Raw genomic sequence first — 23,058 nt, 5'->3', positions numbered from 1 at the left:
ACTTGATGGTAGCAATGACAGGAGGGCATGTCCTGGGTAATGGGGGTCCTTCATGATGGATGCTGCCTTTTTGAGGCATCAACAATATAAAGTGCAAATCATAACGAGGTAGATTGTGAGGTCAAGAGACCAATCTATCAAACTAGTGAATTATTTAGTCGTCTTAAAACATCATCACCAGTCCTGTAGATGTCTAAATATAGGGTCTCCGAACCAGTGGAATAAAGTTTCGGAACAGACTAGGAGGGCCGAAAGGCCTGTTTTCTGTGCTGTAGAGTTCAGCCTCCTGCGCGCCCGTACTTCGCTCTCCCCGCCAGCAGGTGCCGCTGTCAGCCACGGTACGCATTCCCAGTGACTTCTCACCCGAGTGACGTCAGCGCGAAGCGGGCGCCATCTTGTCCGATGGCAGAACCGCGAGCGGCTGACAGCCCAGCGCCAGGAGCCCCGAGTCACGGTCCCTTCAGCCGGCACCATGACCAACGTGTCCTACCACATCTCCAACCTGCTGGAGAAGATGACCTCCAGCGACAAGGATTTCAGGTGAGCCCGGGAGCTGCAGCTTGCCCGCGGCCCCCAGGGTCGGGTGTTCTCCGGCCTTGTGTGTGCGCGGGGTCCCGGGCTCCGGTACCGCAATTCTTTCGGGGCAGCGCAGCTTCGGGCCTGGCACCGCGCTGCCCGGCTCCGGGGCTGACCTCCGTTCTTAAGTCAGGGGGTGGGGAGTGGCATGGGGAACGGGGGAGGAAGAAGACGCCCCAATTCCGGTGAAATTATTGAGATTATGTTGTTCAGGACATTTAGCTAAGGGTCTACCTTTTGATTTCATTGGAACTTTTGCTTTTAACTGTGGCCTTTGTTAAATTATACTTGGCTATCACAGCCCACTCTGGTGAACTAAAATGTAAGAATAAAGATGTCCTAAAGTCTCACCCAACTCAGCTATCAAGGAATTCTCATTACTTTCCGTCCAGTCAGTGTCTATCGAGTTACATATAGCGGCCGTTCTACTACTCTGGCCATTAACTATACTGGATTAAAGGAGGAATGTTAACCAAGGTTAAACATTATTTGCTCTTCCAGCAATGTTTTGTGGTAGTAGGATTATAAACACACGAGATTCTGCAAATGCCTGAAATCCAGAGTAATACACACAAAATGCTGGAGAGGAATATTGAGAATCCATGTTTCAGGCAGAGACTTTAAGATTACTTTTGTTTATAGAGTTGTCTTCCTACAGGCAAGGTGAACTCTGTTTAATATCTCACCTGATAGAGATTGAAGATTTTATTAAATTGCCTTTTGCGGAAATTTCCTCCAAGAAAACTGAATGCTGGGTTTTCAGTGTTGAACTGTTTCAAAACTACCTAGAGTGCTCTGAAACCCATAGTATGAAATAAGATAAAATTAGCTTCATTTGCCACAGGTGCATTGTAACACACAGCAAAACGTGTCATTTGCATGAAATCAGTGAGGACTGCGCTGGGTAGCCTGCAAATGTCACCACGCTTCTCTTGCCCACAACTCACTAACTTTAATCGTAGGTCTTTGAAACGTGGGAGGAAACCAGAGCATTGGAAGGAAGCTGTCACAGTCATGGGAAGAACATACAAACCTCTTTCAGACAGCAACTGGAATTGAAGCCTGATCCTACAGTACATTGCCATGCTGCCCTTGATGAGGTTCTCGTCACAGTGCAGTGTAGTTGGTTCTAAATACCATTTGGAATTTCCAAGCAAACTGCTCAGACTGCAACTTAAGATACCAAGATGGGAATTGGAGCTCTGAACATACCACTGACCCATAGTTCCTGATATTAGATTTTTAAAGCTGTCCTGGCAATTTTTGGGTTGGCAGATTGAATACACGAACTCATTGCAGCTGTTGAATGCGGTAGAGGTAAACACAGCACATGCCTCACTTCATAATTTGCCAATGGACCAAGGACCCTGGATGTAACTGGAGTGCTCCTGGTTATAGGGAAGAGAATTTTCTATTCTCTGTGAACAATGTGTATTGCAGACAACAATGAAATCTCAGCTTTTCCAGTGAGATGGCTCAAGTATAATTTATTTGTTTAGAGATACAACACAGTAACAGGCCTGTGCAGCCTAATTACACCCATGTGACCAATTAACACGTATGTGTTTGGAATGTGGGAGGAAATCCCCGCAGTCACAGGGAGGCAGTGTCTGTGGGGTCACTGGCACTGTATTATGCTAAGCGCTGTGCTGCTGCTGCAGCCTACGATACATGCTGAGCTCGTTGATTGCTTGTGTTGTGTACATCAAAAGTTCATGCATTCTTCTGATTAATTGAAATTGACTCAGCATAAAATTCCTGTCCATCCCTTGACACTGATTTCTTTTCACCGGATGCTCATCGTCAACTAGGTCATCTGTAAGTGTCCATGACCAGAGGAACTCAGTAGTCTGAATAAAAGTAATGTAATTCTCTCATGTTTGAAATCTAATGTATGCTGGGTCTCTGGAATTGTTTTGACTAGCTGATGAAACAAGCTAGATCTGATTTTAGATTGTTGTAAATAAAGGTTGTTCTTTGTTAAATGCAGTGGGTTTTGGTCGACACTTGTAATTATTTCCATTTGGTTGCAAATATTCACTTAACTGCAAAATTTCTAATGGGGGGGAAGCCTGGGTCTTCTGTTTCCAAAAAGACCCAGACCTCGGTTCACATCTGTGTTAATGTTCCATAACAATGTGGTAATTTCTCCCTTGCTAAGAGTTTTAAATTACCATAGATTAAGTAAATTCGTTCACTAATCTCAGTCCCTGCTGAGCAATATTTGGCTTGTGTTTTACTGGCTTTTGTATTTCAGGTTTATGGCCACCAATGACCTGATGGTCGAGTTACAGAAAGATTCCATCAAGTTGGATGATGACAGTGAGAAGAAGGTGGTGAAGATGCTGCTTAAACTGCTGGAGGATAAAAATGGAGAAGTACAGAACCTGGCTGTGAAGTGGTAAGCAACGATCCCAAAATCCATCCATACGTGGCACCGTAACCATTTATTGTTGTCTTTGACAGGGTTGACTCTGGGTAAATGTTATGGTAGACTGTCCTGAATCTTTATACTTGGCGTTTAGTTTTGGTGAATAACTGCACGTAAGGGAATTACATCATTTCAAGAACACAAGAGATTCTGTAGATGCTGAAAATCCAGAGCAACACACAGATGTCCTGATGAAGGGCCTTGGCTGAAATATCAACTGTTTATTCCTCTCCATAGCTGCTTACCTAAGTTCCTCCAGCATTTAATGTTTTGCTTTACATTATTTCAAGTGTGTTTTTCACCCCATTGCATGTAACCATCCTTGATGAATCCACTATACTTCAAGTGGCAGTGTGGCTCCATTTTGATGCACAAAGGTGGTTATTATTCTCTTCCAGTTTATCACAACAACAGAGAACCTCCTGATGAGACTGGAGGTGGTAACGATTGTATTAGTAATTCCTGAAATGAGAGTAGGTTCATAGTCAAATGTTGCTTTCATTGCTGCAGCTGAAAGGAAAACTAATGAATGTCAAGTATGTTAACCGGGGAGAGAGAAAAGAAAAGTGCAAGAAAAAGAATAGAGCAGAAAGGCGTCTCAGAATGTGTGGCACAAATAAAGGTGTTACTTGTACTAAAATGCATAGAAGGATTGAGTAAATTGAGGCACACGTATAACTTTTTTGTGACATGTCTTTAGGGCAGGGAATTAAAATCAAATTAACATTTCCAAGAAAGAGGAAATGGAAGAGGAGGAACAGTTCTTGTAGTTAAGGGTGAAATCATTTCATTGTCGATTACACATAAAAAAGCGGATTTAGATTCATTTGTTTATTACATGCACATTGAAGTACATGATTTGCATTAACAGTAACACATCCTAACTGTGCTGGGGGCAGCCTTCAAGTGTGCCCGCATACTTGGATGTAGCATGCCTACAGTGCTTGGCAGAACAACACAGAACACAACAAACAACACTAGCAAAACAAGGTCTGTTCCCCCCACCCACCCACACAGTCCTTCAACCCCAGAAAGCTGTCTTTGGCCTCCTCCAGCAGACTCTTGGATTCACAAACATTGGGCTTTGACTTCCCCAGCAGACTTGCAGACCCAGGCTTCCAGACTTTTGATCAATCTTTGGGCTTCGATCTTCATTATTGACCACAGGACTTGCCGATGAAGATGAATGAGGACCCTATAGTACATGTAGCCCTTTGAGCCTGCTCCAGTATTCATTATAATTATAATTGATTCTCTGCCTTAATCTCATATTTCTGTGCCTTTTCCCATACTAAGATAAATAAGCCATGGTGATTTCATTGGTAAAGTTAAAATGTATATAAAAAAGACCCTGTTCTTATTGTTGATTTCCAGTGTTAGATAGATACCGGTAGATAGATAGATACTTTATTCATCCCCATGGGGAAATTCAACTTTTTTTTTCCAATGTCCCATTCACTTGTTGTAGCAAAACTAATTACATACAATACTTAACTCAGTAAAAAATATGATATACATCTAAATCACTATCTCAAAAAGCATTAATAATAGCTTTTAAAAAGTTCTTAAGTCCTGGTGGTTGAATTGTAAAGCCTAATGGCATTGGGGAGTATTGACCTCTTCATCCTGTCTGAGGAGCATTGCATCGATAGTAACCTGTCGCTGAAACTGCTTCTCTGTCTCTGGATGGTGCTATGTAGAGGATGTTCAGAGTTATCCATAATTGACCGTAGCCTACTCAGCGCCCTTCGCTCAGCTACCGATGTTAAACTCTCCAGTACTTTGCCCACGACGGAGCCCGCCTTCCTTACCAGCTTATTAAGACGTGAGGCGTCCCTCTTCTTTGTTTGCAGTTTTCATTTGATTTTCACTTTGGTGTCGAGGGTCAGTTCTGTCACTGTCAGACAGAAAGTTTTAGTTTTCAACTACTCTGTGAGTGAAATATTCTTCCTTAGATTCCTTCAAATATCTTGCCCCTTACTTTAAACTTTAATCTTCTGCCCTGAATGCCCCTAAGTGGGCCAGTTTCTCATTCTCTACTATATCTATGCCCTTCACTATTTTGTGCACCTTGGGTCACCTTCAGTCTCCTTCGTTCCAAGGAAAACAGATGCAACCTTGCCAAATACTACTCATGGCTGAAATGCTGCATCACAAGCAATGCCCTTGTGAATTACCTCTGGACCCTCTCAAGTGCAATTTTATGCTTCCTAGAGTATGGCAAACTGCACTGCAGTTTTCCAGCTGTGGCATAACTGATGTCTCACATAAACATGAGATTCTGTTGATGCTGGAAATTTAGAGCAACAAACACAAACTGCTGGAGGGGAATAATTTCATCCAGACTATGTCTAACATAGTTGTAGCAAATCCTCTCTAATCTTTATGTTATGTGAAAGAAGGTAAGTACTCCTATGCTTTCTTAACCACTTCATGGGTCCTTGGATATATGTAGTAAATTAGACCATAAGAAGGTAGGAACACAGTTAAGCCATTCAGCCGAACAAGTCTCTTCTGCTATTCTATCATGGCTGATTTATTACCCTTCCTCAATGTCAAAATTTCTGAAGGTCTATCCTTGGCCCAATATATTAGTGCAGTTACAAAGAAGACATGGCAGTGGCTGTATTTCATTAGGAGTTTGAGCAGAATTGGTATGTTGCCAAAGACACTAATACATGGAGAGTTTTCTAACTGGTTGTATCGCCATCTGGGAGTGGGGGCACTGCTCAGGATTGGAAAAAGCTGCAGGAAGTTGTAGACTCAGCCAGCTCCTTTATGGGTACCAGCCTCCCTACTAGCATCCAGGACACTTTCCAAAGGTGATTCCTCAAAAAGGTGACATCTGTCATTAAGGACCCACTTCACCCAGGACATGTCCTCTTCTCATTGCTATCATCAGGGATGATATATAGGAGCCTGAAGACTCACACTAAAGTTTCAAGAACAACTTCTTCCCCTCTGCTTTCAGATTTATGAATGGATAATGAATCCATGAATGCTACCTCAGTATTTTTCCTCTTTTTTTTGCATGACGTATTTAATTTAAATTCCTTTTTTATATATATTTAATGTTTTTTCTAGTTTTTAATATTATGTATTGTAAAGGACTGATGGCACAAAGCAACAAGTTTCATGACATATGCCAGTGATGTTAAATCTGTTTCTAATCCTGATTTTTTTTTCCCAGTACTAGTGCCAAAATTCCAGTTTCAAGGGATTTCTTTTGTTCTTTCCCACAGCTTGGGCCCTCTGGTCAGCAAGGTTAAAGAGTATCAGGTGGAGACGATTGTGGACACGTTGTGTACCAACATGCTGTCTGACAAAGAGCAACTACGGGACATATCCAGTATTGGCTTGAAGACTGTCATTGCAGAACTACCTCCTGCTTCTAGTGGTAAGAGCTTGCTTTATATTTAGTAAACTTTGTTCTACCTCTTGCCTTATTCTCTTATTCTGATTCTGTAATTTTGGGCTCTTGTAACTCATCATTTCTTGTGTGATTTTAGGGTAATTATTTTAAATGGTTTTGGAAAGCTCAAATGCAAGACAAAAATCCTGTGGATTGTAGAACCAGCCTCTCAATGGTTTGAATTTGTCTTGGTATTTGACCTGAGTTGTTGAATGGTGATGTTGTGAAGGCAGATAGTACAGTGGCTTTGACTTACTCAGGCACTAATTGCTGTTAGATACCTCAGGGGAGACTTAATACTGGGGGACTTTGTCACTGCTAATTGAATATAGAGGTAACCATTTCAAAGAACAGTCCTTTTAACTTGTGTTGTAGGATAACTATGAAGTATAGGGACTACCCTCCACTCATCTTCACTTACCTTCCATTTGGCCCTGTGCTGTTTTGCCATTAAGTTAGATGGTGGTTGATCTGAATTTATCCTTGGCTCCACTTTCTTACCCCATTTCCCCAAACCCTGGATCCCTTCCTTATTAGCAAATCATTCAGTTTGGCCTTGAATATAGAATACAGGCTATTCTGCGATTTCATTAATGTTCTATGCAGCTGCAGTGGGGCTTCTTTATTCTTTTTGCAGTAGAGATTAAAACCCCTTAATTTTCCTATTACTTATCTTTACATGCAGGTTTGTTAATTACACATGAGAGCATTCAGATATAGTTTAGTACTTAATTCTTTTCCTTTTAAACAATATTTTACTTTTCTACTTTCCCCAATAAAAACTCTTCTGCTCCCTATGTGATACTTGATCTGCTAGATTTTTTTCTACCCATTTGGAGCATCTATAGTTCAGCTTAATTTATTTTACCCCGTATCTTTGTATCATCATGAAATGACTTTGTGTGGTTTACAGAGGTCATGGTTGAGGTTCCTGCTCTTATTCATACGGCGTACTTCCAGTTAAATTTGCAATTTAACACTCCAGAATGCAATGGGAAAATAAATCTAGTTTACTTGGTAACAAAGGCTACTGCCTGAAGGTTTCAATCTTTGGAACTAATGTGTAGCACTTGCTGAGGCTAGGGAACTGTAGAGCTTACAGAGTGATGGCAGCCAGTGACTGGGATTTTAGTCTATGACACCAGAGAAGATAAAATACCTGTAACATAATTGGTAGACTTTAAGAAATGATAGGCAAATGCAAAGTATTAGTTCATCCACTTGCATTCAGTTCTTCTTGCCTAGTTATAACAGGTGGGAATTTTGAGCACAAAAGTGATCAAGGTGTGGAAAGAATACCTCCTCCTAGCTTTGGAGCCCACAGATGAGGGGGAAAGGAGCAAAACTAAATAAACCTAGGGTGAGCAGCATCTCACAGACAATGAACATTTACTTTATTCTAGGTTTAGCCCTATCTGCCAATGTGTGCAAGAAAATCACTGGGCGTCTGACAAGTGCTATTGCCAAGCAGGAGGATGTATCTGTCCAGCTGGAAGCCTTGGATATCCTATCTGATATGTTGAGCAGGTAAAGTTGTTAGCATGATGGGCAAAGAAGCTCAGGTTATTGTGTGAAGGAATAAAAGAATGGTTATGGAACAGTCAGAACCATTCTCCTACTTTCCTTGCAGCCTGCTTCTTGCCTACCCTCTTGAAAGTCCTAAGTGTGATTGTTTGCACCAAATCTACTGGTCATAACTGCAAGCTCTCCTTCCAGTAACTTTTACTCATCATTTTGTCTCTTGATTTTTGTAGCATTTACTAATGGAAGAAGTTGTGCCCCTTTTAGTCTTCATAAGCACATTTGGTTTTGTGAACCTCTATCAAATCTTAAATTTGTTTGTGAAGACAATAACTCCAGCTTTTCCAGTCAAGTCTTGTGGATGAGAACTTTCATCACTAGAACTAATCTAATGACTTTTTATTTTGCACCTTCTGGATTTGTGAATCCTTTCTAAAGTGACAAGCAGAATTGGATGCAATCAAAGTATATTATAACCTCCCTTTTGTTTATTGAACTTTTTATGAACTTGTGATCTTGAATGCATTACTAACTTTACTGGCAATGTCCTGTTACTTTCAAAAACTTTTACTCAGATAATTAAAGTCCCTCTTCCCTTGTGCCTTAGAATGATGCTGTTTATTCTATAGTCTATCTTGCTCTTAATGCCAAAATAGACCGTATAATACTTTGCATTTTGTCTGCCATTGGTGAGTCTATCCATTCACTCTTGCTGACTGGGCTATTCACTATATCTCAAGAGTTTTATGTGTCCTGAAAATATTTACTCTGCACCTTCATATCCAGTATTTATTTAATAAAATCAGTAATCCTGGTACTCAGTCCTGAAGAACACTGAGCTACAGTCTTCCGATCTAGAAAACAACTATGGGGAGAATTCTTTGTTCTTGAGCCAATTTCGTATCTCTGCTACCGCAAACTCCCACTCTAATAACTCTGGCTTTGCTAACAAGTTTATTTGTGACTGTCAAATCCAGTCTCTTACATTCACTTCAACAGCTTCGATTATCTTGTCAAATAATTTAGATGACTCAAGCACAGCTCATCACTTATCAATGCCAACTTTTCCATATGTCCTGTTAATTTTATCTCATTGTTCCCAGAGTCTTCAAGGTTAATTTGATTGTCCTGTGATTGTCAGGCACATTCTTGAATATGCTTTATGAATAAGCATGTAAGCCTTGCTGTGTTCCAGTCCACTGCATTCTGTAATGCAGCACTATTTTACTCAGCATTATAAAATATATATATGTAGTAGGTAACACAATTTGCTATAATATGGCTTTAATTTCTAATACTTACCCCATCCTTTCATCTGCTACCAAATCTCATGAGATGTTGGTGGGAATTTCGGCTCTGGTAAAGTTCAAAGCAAAGTACCCTGAACTCTGCCTTAAGCCTTTTGGTCTTTAACTGGACCCGTCTCTCTCAGTTTCTGCTTACTAATCACCCGCTTCTAACTGTCACGGATTCCCTTTTGATAACTGCTATTCTGTTCTTACGTTCTCTCTTTGGTATCTTCTTTCCTGTCACTTCTATTCATCCTGATTCTCGCTCAATTTGTTCACTTGGCACATATACAACTTTTGGTTTTATTGCATCACAGGTTATCTGTCATCCAGAAAGCTCTAGCTTTGTTTTTTCTATGTTCCTGTTTAATTGTCACCCATGTTTAATTACATTTTAGTTTGTTGGATCTTTTCAATAGTGCTTACCCTAGCCAGATTTCCTTCAATATTGTTGAATTTAGATACCTTCTCGGTGTGAACCACGCCCTTTTACGTTTCTGATTAGTATCTTACAAAAGTTCAAAGTGCAACATGATCAGTGTACCCTGTGTTTTTTCACTCTGGTTCATCTTATTCCTCAGAGCAGATATAACAGTGCTTTTCTCCTTGTAAAGAAGGTTATTGGGGATCTCTGCTTAAACTCACTTCAGAAATTATGGCTGTATTCCACTTGAAAAAATTACTTATAATTTAAGAGATAAATATGAAACATTTTTGAAAATTTGGCGCCCTTATTTACAAAAGATAGGATTAAATATATAGGTGCTCCGAAGATGAAATAATTGGTTATTTGGGGAAAGAAATAAGTATATATACTAAAGTTATTACGAACTCCATGGAGCATGTGGGGATCTTCCAATATCCAGGCATTCTTTCTTTTTTTTTCTTTCTTTCTTCTTTTTTTTCTATAGGGATGATAGGGGGGAGGGGTTAAGGGGAGGGGGATGGGTAATATACATTTTTTTCATACACTTTTATTCTGTAACTACTTGAAAACACAATAAAAAAAAATCTTAAAAAAAAAGAAATTAACCCTTTTATCTGTTAGCCTTACCTCAATCAGTGTTATGATAAATGAAGGTGCCAGTATTTGCACATCTAACTATCTTCAAGCTTGCTCTTTTTTTTACATAAATTGAGCACCCATAGAATGGCTTCAAATAGTGTATGCCTTTATTGCTGCCTAACTCTAAACAAATTGACTCTTATCATTGAGCCCTTAAGGGCAGTTTGTACAATAATATCTTTCTTAATTAATTTTGCCACATTTATTTCTCCCCTATCTCTTTTTTCTCATATATGCAGCATGGTGGAGCATGTTCTGTTTAAATAGTGATAAACAGGTAGAATGTTAGGAGTAACAAAAGCTATTGTAAGATTTTGTTTGTCAGCATCTACATAAGGGATGTAAAATATAATGATAAACTTTTGTAATAGCATGCAGGGAGAATGAATGTTATATTTTGTAATAATTAGGAATAATATAATGCACAATGGTGCAAAGAAGGTGCTATTAGGAATAATGTATTTGACAATGTGGATCATTCTTGGAAATATAATCAAGGCAATTATGTCAGGAGTAATATTCTTCAGTGATGCATGAGGAATATAATGGAAGGGAAAGTGTTCTGTAGTGACACACAGGATTATACTGAATGTTTGGATAACATGGTCTGTAATATCTATTATAACCAAGAGTAAGATATTCCAAAACCAAGTTCCATAATTATCTCAGGTTACAAAAGAAACAGTGGTTATATTAATAGAGTAATACAAAGAAACAGTGAGAAAACAATGATGTTAGCTTACATGACAACCAACTGCAGTATTCCCCTGTGGGTGTGACATCAGACCTAAGTTTGGCACTTAGTGCTTTTTGAAAATTTTTCAGTGACTGAAGTGGGGAATGATTGACTGGTTCTAACAAGAATGATCTCTTTTTGACCTGCGTCTAGGGAGTAATACAAGAAGAAAAGGCTTGGGTTTGGAGAGTAATAGTTTAACTTTTGAACTAGTAGCTTACAGACATTATGTATATTAAGGTCTAGAAGTTCTATCTCATTGCATTTTAAATAGTTTTGTTTGAAAAGAAAGACATCTGTTAAACAGATTTAAGGAATGCTCTGTGGTTTGGAAAATCCACCATTTTCCTTCTCTATATTTGATGTTAATGCTGCAAGTAGTGTTAGCCACTATTGTGGAAGCAACCCTTCAAGGGGTTTGAGCCTTGCTTTATAAATGGGTCAGTTAGAGGGTCCAGTCAGTGTTAGCATTATTGCAGAGAGTTGGCTTCATGGCAAATTTATTTGCAGCAACTCTCTTCGAACTTGCTAAATTGATCATTACATCAACCACCTGCCCTCTTCCCTTATTTCTCCTTCTTGGATGGTGAGCCAAGGAAATGGTTTTGAGTGCAGTAAGCTTGCAAGGTCTTCCCTATTGCACACAATGTTTTGGGCAACATGTAGAATAGAATTGTAGCTGCTCTGATGCTTAATCCATTTCACCAAATTGTGAACATTAAGTCCAAGTATTCATATGTCATGGTATGGCAATATATGCTGCGTGGTGATAATTTAACATTGTAAGGTTATGGCTCCCCTTGATATCTGATTTCATAAAACAACAGCAGATTTGAAGACGTTTACTGGCCCAGAAAAAAGATTGATGCTAACTCAAAGGCACATGAGTCAAACTGAACAAAAGCTTATCCAATATGTAGATGTTAAGTTTCTGAAAAGAATAGAAGATGAAAATCAGTGTTTCAGGAATAGAATTGCACTATTTTGATCATGCAACTAATGGTCTAGGTATTAATGGTGAAGGGAATCAGGAGGCTAGAATTGAAAGAGTATGAGGTCATGGTAGGTTAACTGGTTAGAAGAGCTTGTAGTGATAAAGATGGGGCCATGGAGAGGTTTGAATAGATGCATCCTTTAAAACACTTGGAGGCAGAAAGTCACCAAAGGATGGTGAACATGGAGTGAGCAGTGCAGATCAGGTTATTAGTCTTTGGTAATCTTACATTATGGTGAGTGGAAGAAAGTAAACTGGTTTAGAATATTTTGTGTTTGGAAGCAGTAGAAGCATCGTTGAGTTTCAACAAGAGCTGGGGTGAAACGGGCCGTGTTTCTTAGGTAGATGGTGTTGATGCTGGAAAAGATAGGGGGATCGAAGCTGAGTTCAGTCACAAAATGCTAAGACTGCTAGTGTCTAGTTCAGGCTTGAAAAGCTGCTAGGCAAGAGACTGGAAACAAGTGAAAGCCTAAGCCAATGTCTTTAGTCTTTTAAATGTTGAATTGTAAGAACTATCTGCTCGCCCAGTAGTAAATGTTAAATAGAATACTAATTACACTATTCTTTTACATTTTTAATGTTGATGTCGTGCCCTCTGGTAAAGATTAAACATCAGAAAGATAAAGGGCTTTATTCATGAAGCAGCCTGCAAAAGCTTGCCATAGAAGCAAAATTGTCAGCTATGCTTCAAAATTATTAAAATGAGTCAATAAAACCAGTATTTTGGAATTGTGGATCATAGTTCACAAACCAACGGGAGTTCTTCCACTCACTGGCAACATCCATTGACAGTTTACTCATAAGGTTTTATTTTGATGGTGGAGGGGAAAGTTGGTGAGGTCTTTGCAGGCTTATTTATGATTAATGCAGATTGCTTGTCTAGTCAGCAGTCTAATTATAACCATCTGATTGGGATTGAATCTGAGGGTCAAATTAAATATTTATAGATTTAATGGTTTTATGAATGACCTTTCAAGTTCTTTCTGCAATTTTGTCATCATTGGAAAGGTGAGATGGGCATAGGTTTCTACTGGATGAGGTCAATGCAGTGAAGAACACTGAGGTGAACCTCTCTCATTCTGCTGCAGGTTATGATCGTGATTGTCAGTCTTAGAGCTTCCATCCTATCAGTGGAGAGAATGGGTAGTCCAACTCGCACTCCCTGTAGGCATGTAAGTTTTCCATGTCGTCTGGTGCTGTGGTAGATGCTGTTGAAGAACAGAAGCACTTTCAGGGCAGTTCTTTATTGTTATGAAACATACATTGTTGGGAAGCTAGATCATGTCCATACTAAGGTTGTTATTGTCATTGAATGTTTTTTTAATGGTTCAAGTGTTTTGCTGGCCAGGGGTACCGAAAATTCTGTAGATATTGTTGTCAATGCATTTCCACTGATTGTCTTCCCTTTTAATCAGGCACATTAGATTTAATCAATCAAGTTTGATCTAATTGGATGAAAGAAAAATCGTAATGGATTTCTGATATTGAAGATCCATCAGGAAATTCTGGGCTTTCCAGTTGCCTTCATGTATCTTGGTTCCTTCTATTCTGACAGTCTGGAGTTCTGGTGATACTGCTGAGTGACATTTGTGAGAGAATTCTGTCTGTTATAGCCCTTTTCCAGACTTCAGATGGAATAATAATCAGATAGAAGACTTCAGATAATTGGAGCTAATCTACTGCTACCAACATGTATGTGATTTGGAAACTAGCAGTTTTCAAATTTTTCTATTTTGATGATCGAAAAACAAAATACTGCCAAAGCTAAAAATATAAAATCAAAATGGCATATGCAGGAAATAACGTCAAGCAGCCTCTGAAGAGAGAAAGAGTTCTTGTTTTAAGTGAGTGACTTCACAGTGGAGTCTGCTAAAAGGTCAGGAAGCATTTTAGTGGTTAATTGAGAAATAGAAAAAAGAAGTAGGAGCAGGGGTAGGTTATTTATCCCTTCAAAATTTTTGTCATTTAGTAAGATCATGTATGCTTTTTCTTAATCCCTTAAAATCCCTGAGCCTATACAGGAGATTTGGAGCAAGAATTACAGTAATTCATGTGCTTCATCACCCTCCAAATGAAGACATTTCTCCTCAATCAACTCTTAACACTAGCCTTTATTCTGAAACTTTGACCACCCTTTTACTTTTCTATGCATATAAAACACTTAAGAAATGTATGTATTCCAATAATTAAACCACTGCGTTGCTTAGTAATAATTGGAGCTTTAATCGGGGCAGGGCCTTTCACATGCTCCATTATTCTCACTTTATCCGTTATCTTTTAAAATTGTTCTGATCGTTGACTGACCTAACGCTTTTCCAATGACTGATGGCATTTCACCTCTTTCCAAACGCTTTATTATTTCCACTTTATTTTCAATCGCGATTGCTTCCCGTCAATGGAACAGAAACACTGCGGGCGGCGGGTCCTGACCTGCGCCGGCTCCCGAGGTTCGCTGGGTCCTAAAGACCACCGCACTGATTTCCCCAGGTCCTAAACTGCACTGCACTGAGACAGGTTAAATGGGACGAGTAGGGGCTGTGCTGGGTTTGGGTATTTGATCCTCCACAATATTCCGCGTGGGATTTTAAACTGGAGGTGGCAGTGTTTTTTTTTTACGAGGTGGAGTTGTGAGCTCGACATCAACCCAGCACAGATGGTATGGGAGTCACTGGATCAACATCAACCTGGCACAGGAGCGGTCTGTCACTAAATCGAACTGGGGAACCTCTGTTCTCCAGCCCGGCGCTGATCTCACTGCGCCACCAGCCGACCGGAACGGGGGGGGAGGCAGGGTCAGGGTGAATCTTACTAAGAAAAATTTAAGCCAAATACAAAGTTAAACACTCAACTCAGTGTCAGCTGCAATGACTTAAAATGGCGGACGGCGTCGCGATCCGACTTAAAATGGCAGGCAGCGTTCTCCTTCATTGGTTCGTAAGTACGAGTTGTTCGTAACTCAGGGACTACCTGTATTTTGTGAATTTCATTGAGGTCTTGTTCTTCTAAGCTCAAGGGAATACAGGCCTGGTGTACTCAATCTCCAGATATAAGTCAAACCACCATCCTTGAAATCCAGATTTTAGTAGAACTTTGCTGCAGTTGCTTTAAGGTAGTTCCATCCTTGGATATAGAGAGCAGAACAGTACTCCACACATGGTCTCATCAGACTCTTATTGGAATTATATAGGGATTTTTTTCTTACTCTTCAAATCCTCTTGTAATAAAGGACAACTTAATATTTTTCTTCCTAATTGTTCCATCTAGATTTCTTTCAGTGATTTTTATATGAGCAGTTATTCTCTTTATACAACAGCAATCTCTCACCATTTTAGAAAAAATCTGCTTTTCTGATTTATCAGAATTGAGGGCCTCTTATTTTTCACACTATTTTCCATCTGCCATGTTCTTGCCAACTCCCTCAGCGTGTCCATGTTCTCATGAAGCAGCTTTACATTTTATTCTGTACTCTTAATCCTACTCAGTTTAACATTAGGTCCACTCAGTCAAATTGATGTAGATTCTGAGCAGCTACAGCCTGAGCACTGATCTCTGTAATTCCACATCCTAGGCCCTGAGGAGAGCTTATTTCTTCCCACTCTTTCTGTACATTAATTTTTGATCTATATCATGATACACCCCAATTCTTATTGGTCTGTGCACAGCAATTTGAGTTAAGTGACCTACTTTGATGCATGTTTCAGATACTGCAGCAAACTCGTAGCTCTTTGCAGTAATGCTGCAGGTTCTTTTGAATTTGCTTGGGTGGACACATGAGCCTGAAATTTAACGTGTGACTTGAAATAAGACACTCCTGACAGTGCAGTATTTTCAAATCAGGAGTTATGGGCCCATAGATATAATCCTTGCATGTTATATTCAGAATATAATGGCAATAAGACCACATTGGCCAAGGGAGTATAATAAAATGACAGCATTTTCAATTGGAATTGGTATCTTGGGTTCATTTCATTTTGCCTTTTTTGTGGGAAATGAATTAAGATATCAAATAAAAGATTTGATTAGGAAATGGGGATTGCTGTTTCATTCATGAGGGTTTTTGATACAAGTAAGCTGGTTTCAGCAGCAGGATGATCAACTATATACCTGCCTCCTTTGCTGCATGATTTTTATGTGTGTAATTGGGTTATTTATTTATCATTGGACAAGTATTGAATTGAGAAATTTGTAATGGATAAGATTGATCTTTCACTCCCTCCCCCCCCCCCCCCAGGATTGACAGTAAAACTCTGTATCATATCACTCTTGATGGTGCCAGTTTACAATTACTGTAATTGTAATGTTAAAATGAACAGATTTTAATGTAGATATTTCTAATAATTTCAGTTGGAATCTAACTTTGTTAGGAATTAAATGGCATCTTACTGAAGATGTCACATGTGAGTTGCCAAATGGTTTCGGATTTAAGATCAGTCATGATAAATGTAGAACAGAATGGATGTGTTACCTATAATGGGCATGCGTAGAACTCTAGGAGTACTTCCTGTTTTCTGAATTTCTCTTCACATCTGTCATTACAGGTTGGGTGGGACCCTAATCACGTTTCATTCTTCTATCCTGAGTTGTCTGCTGCCCCAGCTTTCAAGTCCAAGACTAGCTGTGCGTAAGAGAGCCATCATCTGTCTGGGACACCTGGTCATGAGCTGCAGCAGCTGCCTCTTTTCAGAATTAATGGATCATCTCATGATAGAACTGTCAAAGAATGAATCTACCTCTATGACCAGAACCTACATCCAGTGCATTGGTGCCATCAGTCGACAGGCTGGACACAGGGTTGGTGAGTGACTGCCAGATTCTCAGCTGTTTCAGCCAAGCCATTGCTCTCTCAGTGCATTGTGTACAAAGTTATGCAGGGAGTCAAAATTCTTCTCAAAAATCACCTGAGCTGGAAGCTTTCTTCAGTGTTTTTAATGAGAAAACTTTGTGAAACTGCAGGAATTTAAGCAAAATATGTATTAGATTCAATACGGAATCGTTGCATGCCTGAATATACAAATATTATCATTTATTCTAACAATCATTGTTAAGTGAGGTTATACACACATGCAACATTCAATAGCTATGCTGTGGATTAGAGTGAACTCGTGATGTAATGATTGTTTAATGGCGATGAACGATAAGCATAATACATCCTATAAAGTACATCGGCTAAATGTTTACCGATGTTAAAAAACCTTAAGATACAGATATTGCTAGTTCAAGGGCAAATAGTCAATGGAGATGGATGTCTTTCTACCGTGTTGGCTCCAAGTCAAAATCCAAATTAACCTGTGCAGGAAATGGTGTAAAAACAGTTTACAAACAGGAAGTGATATCTGTACAAAACGAACAGTGCCTCCAGCGGTAGAGCATTCCTCACCTGACATCCATAAGGTGTCAATCTTAATTACTGAGACTAAAAGTCAAATCATCATTTCATTGTGCCTTTGGACAGTCTCCTAGACTGGTCTTGAGAACAGTGTTACTACACAGTCTTTAACCGTTCTTACTTCGAAAATATTGGCCTTGATGACATACGTGCTCGTGGTAATGTCTGTTGAGCAGACTGGTGACACAGTGCTCACCCAGAATAACGATTGGGTGAGGTACCTCCGAAGAGAGTCATGCTCGCCAGCTTACAGTAGTCCTTCAGTCAAGGAGAGGATAGAGTTTACTAAGGTAACTGGATTGGGAGAGGTTCCTGCTTTGTGATGCATTGCACTTCCCCTGTACTGAGATGTTGTTTACAAGCGTACAGATGTTTATGTATTGACAAATTTATAATTCTAGGCAGCCTTTCACTTCATAATTCTGGTATCATAGGTGTCCTGTGTACCTTCTAATAATGGTCATATTCTTCCTCTGCTGAGGTGACCAGGTTGCACACAGTATTCTAACCATTAAGCATTTCCTGCAATTTAATCCCTCTCATTAATTACATGAAACAAGGTAATGGATGAGAGGCATAATCCTAAAAAAACAAGATGATTACATGCCAGTAAACACCTTAAAATGAGTAAAGATCAAGAAGGCAAGCTCAGATGCAATATTTGATTCTATTGAGAGCTGTAGTTCAAAGTACATAGATCTTGGTTAGGGTCTAGTATCTGAGGCAGCCATTGATGACATGATAAGGAACCAGCCTGAAGGGCTGAAAGGCTTTTAAAAAAATTCAGTTTGAACTTTATTAATTTTACCAAAGCTGTCCTTTTCCACCTAACACTTCTCACCAACAGTTCTCTGTGTGTATCTGTTTTTCAGGTGAGCATCTGGAGAAGATTATTCCGCTAGTTGTGAAGTACTGCAACGTGGATGATGATGAGCTGCGGGAATACTGCTTCCAGGCATTTGAGTCATTTGTAAGAAGGTGTGTTACTAGGCTCCTCTACAGTGATCAGTGCATCTACTCAGTCAAGAGGCTTTTTTTCTTGCTCTGAATTCAAGCATCTGGAAGAGGCTCCATTTTTATCTTTCACCTTTACCTTTGTTTCATTTTGATGTACATCCTATTCTCCCAACCCCACCACCAATTTCTTTTGGATTTCATGAAGGATTTGTTTTGTACAATAATGTGACTGCTGTTAGTCTGAACAATGGATTCAGTCAACAGTGAGGGAAGGAGATGAAATGGGGAGAGAAGCAGTTGTTACTCAGAATGAGTAGTAAAATTTACATCCTTTAACAATATTGATACCTCACACATGGGTGTGTTAATATAAAACAAAACTTGCAACCAACTTCATTCTATGACAGTCGCTAGATTCTTTATACTCTATTGGCAGGACAAACCAGCTAGAGGAGCTGGGATGGTCAGAATCCTGCGAATTCTCTGTATTGTGTCCAATGATGCCTCCATAGCATCACATCAGACCATAGCAAGGAGAACTTTTGTTTCATTTATCTTGCCTCATCACAGGTGCATGAAAGCTAACTACGGTCATTTCTCGCACCTAATCTATCGATTCTGATTTGGAATGTAGTGAACTTTGTCAGTCAAGAAGCCATTCTAATGCTTACAAAAACATTTTTGACGTTAAGATGTATGGTTAAATAATTAAATTCAAAACAAGCAGTTAGAAATTAAAGCACTTTTTATGCACTTTAAGGAGTCCAAAGGAGATGTCAGTTCACATTCCCGCTATGATTGGACTATGCCTAAAGTATATCACATATGATCCTAATTACAACTATGACCAAGATGAGGATGATGAAGAAGCTATGGAAACAGACAAAGGTGATGAAGAGGAAGATCAAGGTCAGTGCTTAGTGCTTAATAATGAGTTTTTTTGTTGCATTTCCTTTTAAATATCGGTGTTGAAAATAGCAGGAGCAGCATCACAAATAGGAAGAAAAAGGAGAGGAAAATGCTTCATGGCATGACCCTTCCTATGTTGAGATCTTGTCAGTATCAGCTTCTTCAGTGGCAAATTTATTCTATGGAAAATTAGCCATAGCCCCCTTTGTTTAATTGATGGTATGGGCTGAGTTGACATAGCTCATTCAATATTTCTAGCTGGAAAGAAGAAAATCAGATAGGGTTTAATAACTGTGACATTGAACCAAATGGACACATGTACATGTGGATATCAGGTGAGAGGATCAGGATGTACCACACTATGTTCTCAAAAACATATGACACTTTGAGGAATTATAAATCTGTAATGCACATAGAATACTTCAAGGTATTAATTGACATGGGAGTTAATAAAATCTTTTCTGCCTTTCACTTAAGTCAGTTTATAAATACACTGTTTTCCTGGTTTGGAGGCATGTGGTATATTAATCCAGGAAAATACTGAAAAAATTGGAAAATGCTAGAAATTCTAAGCTAGTCAGCTTCAGTGGAGAGAAGAGTCATTGTTTCAGGTCTATCATCAGAGTACTGCTTCTTGATTGTGAAGGGGGTGACTGAATGTGGGTATAACATTGTGAAGTGTGCTTGATAGATTAAATTAAAGAATGCTCACTGTCCCTCCGAGTGATCTAGGAATGTTTGGCAGCCCAACTTTGCTTCTTAGCATTATGCACTTAATCTAGTGGTTCTTAATGCTTGGTGTAAATGGAAAGAAAACTGCTTTTAACCATAAGATATAGGAGCGAAGTTGGGTAATTTGGCCCATTAAGTCTGCACCATCATTCAATTCTGCCTGATTTTTTTTTAAGGAACTGGAGGGAACATGATTGGCTATGTGGCTGGTTTAAGCTGCTTTTAGCTGTTATTCTCAGTAGAATTTCTGCTTTCAGAGTAACACCTCAATTTTCTGAACTAGGTTACGTATGTTAGGTTCCATTGGCCAGATGTTACGTAGTCTGTGGCCAGCAACTACACATTCCTCATTTTTCATGAATTTGATTTGGAGTACTTTGGTACAGTAGTTTTTATTTGCAAACATAACTAATACGAGGTATTGTGTCTATTTTTTTGAATGTCTGATTGATAGTAGCCAATTCAGTCACAAAGTCCCATAAACAATCAGGTAGTGTTTCAATAATGGTTGATGGATAAATATTGGCCAAGACACTGGAGAGGACTCTGCTTTCTTATTGTGATAGGCAAACGCCTAATTTTCCCTGTTACAATACAGTGCTGGTCTTCACATAATTTGCATCAAAAGTTCCCACAAGTGTTTTGAAGCAGTTGGACTTGAATGATGGATACGTATTTGATGGCTTTGTCAGACCTGAATTTACTATTTTTTCTTATTTCGTTCTCCAATCAGACAGTGAAGAGGAGTACACAGATGATGATGATATGAGTTGGAAAGTGCGTCGAGCTTCAACTAAGTGTTTGGATGCCATTGTAAGCACCAGGCATGAAATGCTGCAGGAGTTTTATAAGACTGTCTCGCCAGCTCTCATCAGTAGGTTCAAGGAACGGGAAGAGAATGTGAAGGCTGATATATTTCATGCTTACGTGTCTCTCCTGAAGCAGACAAAACCAGTCCAGAGCTGGCTGCAGACTGCAGATGTGCTGGAGCAGGGAGATATGCCCCTTGTGATGCTTCAAAATCAAGTGAGTTTTTTTTCCCGTAGGTACATATTACTGATTCTCTCATCCACATGAACCTTCCCTGGCAAACATCCATATTGTTGACATGTGAGATGAATGTTGAGAATGTTAACTCATTCTTCCATTCCCAATGCTTATCTACCAGTATCAGACTGTCATTGAATGACGTAGTTGATAGAATAGTGTCACTTTTCAATAGATTTTAAAAGACTGAAAAATACCAAACTGAGCAGGATTAACAAAGTAAATGTCAGTATTCTGTTTCCTTTACTTAAAAACCCTAGAAAGAAGAGTCTCAATGTCCGAGTTAGATGATAGCAATATGGGGTGGAGATGAAGAGAAATTCATTCATAATTGAGTCAGTTTCAGGTATGGGTATAACAAGTTGGGAATTGAATGCATATTTATGCAGGAGCAGGTGGAAAATGTGGCCCATATAAGGCACTCGGCAGGAAATTGGTTTCCATACACTGGGCTGTGAATGAGTTACTGAGAAGGTTATAGGTTATTAATTGCAGGGAATATTGAAGGTTAGGGTTGAGTTGCACATGATAGTTGTTTGATTATAGGTAAGAATACTTAAATTTTGTTGTAAATGTAAGTGTAAATTTGCACAGGAAAACTGCATTTAAATGTAGAGAACATTTACATGCATCTTATGGTGTCCATTCATCTGGGTTTGTGATTATAAATGCCTGCATTCTGTGTGCAGTTAGTGTGTGAACAGTTTTTCTCAAATTTTATTATTGTCTTTCTGCTTTTAACAAATGTTACTTGACCTAACTTCCCATGTTTTTCTCTCATTTCCCATCCCTTAAATCTTCTCCATTCCTCCTCCTATCCATTTTCCTTGCCCCCTTCCTTGTCTTTCCTTTCTCCTACTTCTATCCACCTTGATCCCCTTTGCTTCCCTTCTTCTTAAGGTACCTAGCATAGTGAAAGCTTTGCACAAGCAGCTTAAGGAGAAGAGTATGAAGACACGGCAAAGCTGTTTCAACCTTCTAACTGAACTGGCTAGTGTCCTACCTGGAGGCTTGTCAGAACATGTACCAGCTCTGGTGCCAGGTAGGCATGAATATGGATAAGGGCAAGGTTCTTAACTAAAATAAGATAAATTGCAGAGAAGCTCCATATGTTGTATATATGTTTGAGGAGAGCGTTAAATGGTTGCTGCATCCTTCCTTGCTGTCCTCTATTACAAACAAATTTACAGATCTTTTGTGCTTCTCCTTGCATTTCCAAGTAGAAGCTACTCACCTAACACAACAGCATGTCATCAGATCCTCCACATACAAATAATATCAGATTAGCTTTCTGGCTTGTTTTGTTTCTGGGTTGCTTTTGATGTTGCAAAGTTTCAGGAGAAAAATCCTTCTCAGTAACTTTAGAAACAATTGTGATTTAAATGAGACAGAGCCACTTCTTCCAATAGAATAATCGCACTTTGGGGAAATGTAATTGTGGTCAGGGATTAAATAGTACTCTTGGGAAATTTTGTATAAGCATTGCAAGAATTGCAGAGATCATGTAGCAGATGTGTAGAGCAGAATATTAATTTATCCTCATCATTCATTCAACTATGACTAGTGACCGCTCCCATTACAGACAACATACATTTTTTATTATCTAAATGACTCTGGTCACTAACCACAGTGCCAACCAGGTAGCTGCCAGGTATTTATTTAAAATAAACTTTACCTTTTCCACCAACCTGGCTTCACCTATTACCTTTGAGCTACCCTCATTCCTCTCCCCAACCTCCACCTTTTTATTCTGGCGTCTTTCTTCTTCCTTTACAATCCTGAAGAAGGGTTTTGCCCCCAAATTGATGACTGTTTATTCATTTCCATAGATGCTGCCTGATCTGTGTTCTTTCAGCATTTTGTGTGTGAGTGTACTAACCTGTCGATATGAGTCTTGTCGCAGAGCAAAAAAAATTCTTCAGTTATCAAAAACTGGGTTATACTCTTAGGATCAATTTATAATGTTATACAAAACCAATGAGATGTTCTCTTTTTGGGATGT

The 23,058-nt window shown here is 39.2% G+C and overlaps 1 protein-coding gene across 1 annotated transcript in view; it reads left to right on the top strand.

Annotated features, from left to right (window-relative positions):
- Window positions 1-378: 378 nt before the first annotated feature.
- The window catches only part of LOC140741925 (cullin-associated NEDD8-dissociated protein 1-like), a 48,480-nt gene continuing 25,800 nt past the window's right edge, over window positions 379-23,058 (top strand). The window contains exons 1-9 of the mRNA XM_073072495.1: window positions 379-540; window positions 2,834-2,977; window positions 6,250-6,404; window positions 7,823-7,946; window positions 16,564-16,820; window positions 18,284-18,389; window positions 19,129-19,277; window positions 20,743-21,035; window positions 21,957-22,098. Coding sequence (XP_072928596.1) covers window positions 473-540; window positions 2,834-2,977; window positions 6,250-6,404; window positions 7,823-7,946; window positions 16,564-16,820; window positions 18,284-18,389; window positions 19,129-19,277; window positions 20,743-21,035; window positions 21,957-22,098 — 1,438 coding nt within the window. The 5' untranslated portion in view covers window positions 379-472. The remainder of the gene's footprint in view (window positions 541-2,833; window positions 2,978-6,249; window positions 6,405-7,822; window positions 7,947-16,563; window positions 16,821-18,283; window positions 18,390-19,128; window positions 19,278-20,742; window positions 21,036-21,956; window positions 22,099-23,058) is intronic.

The sequence above is a fragment of the Hemitrygon akajei genome, chromosome 19 (assembly GCF_048418815.1).
Source record: "Hemitrygon akajei chromosome 19, sHemAka1.3, whole genome shotgun sequence".
Taxonomy (NCBI): Eukaryota; Metazoa; Chordata; class Chondrichthyes; order Myliobatiformes; family Dasyatidae; genus Hemitrygon; species Hemitrygon akajei.
The sequence above is the reverse complement of the archived record's forward strand: the minus strand, read 5'-3'. Positions and strand labels throughout refer to the sequence as shown.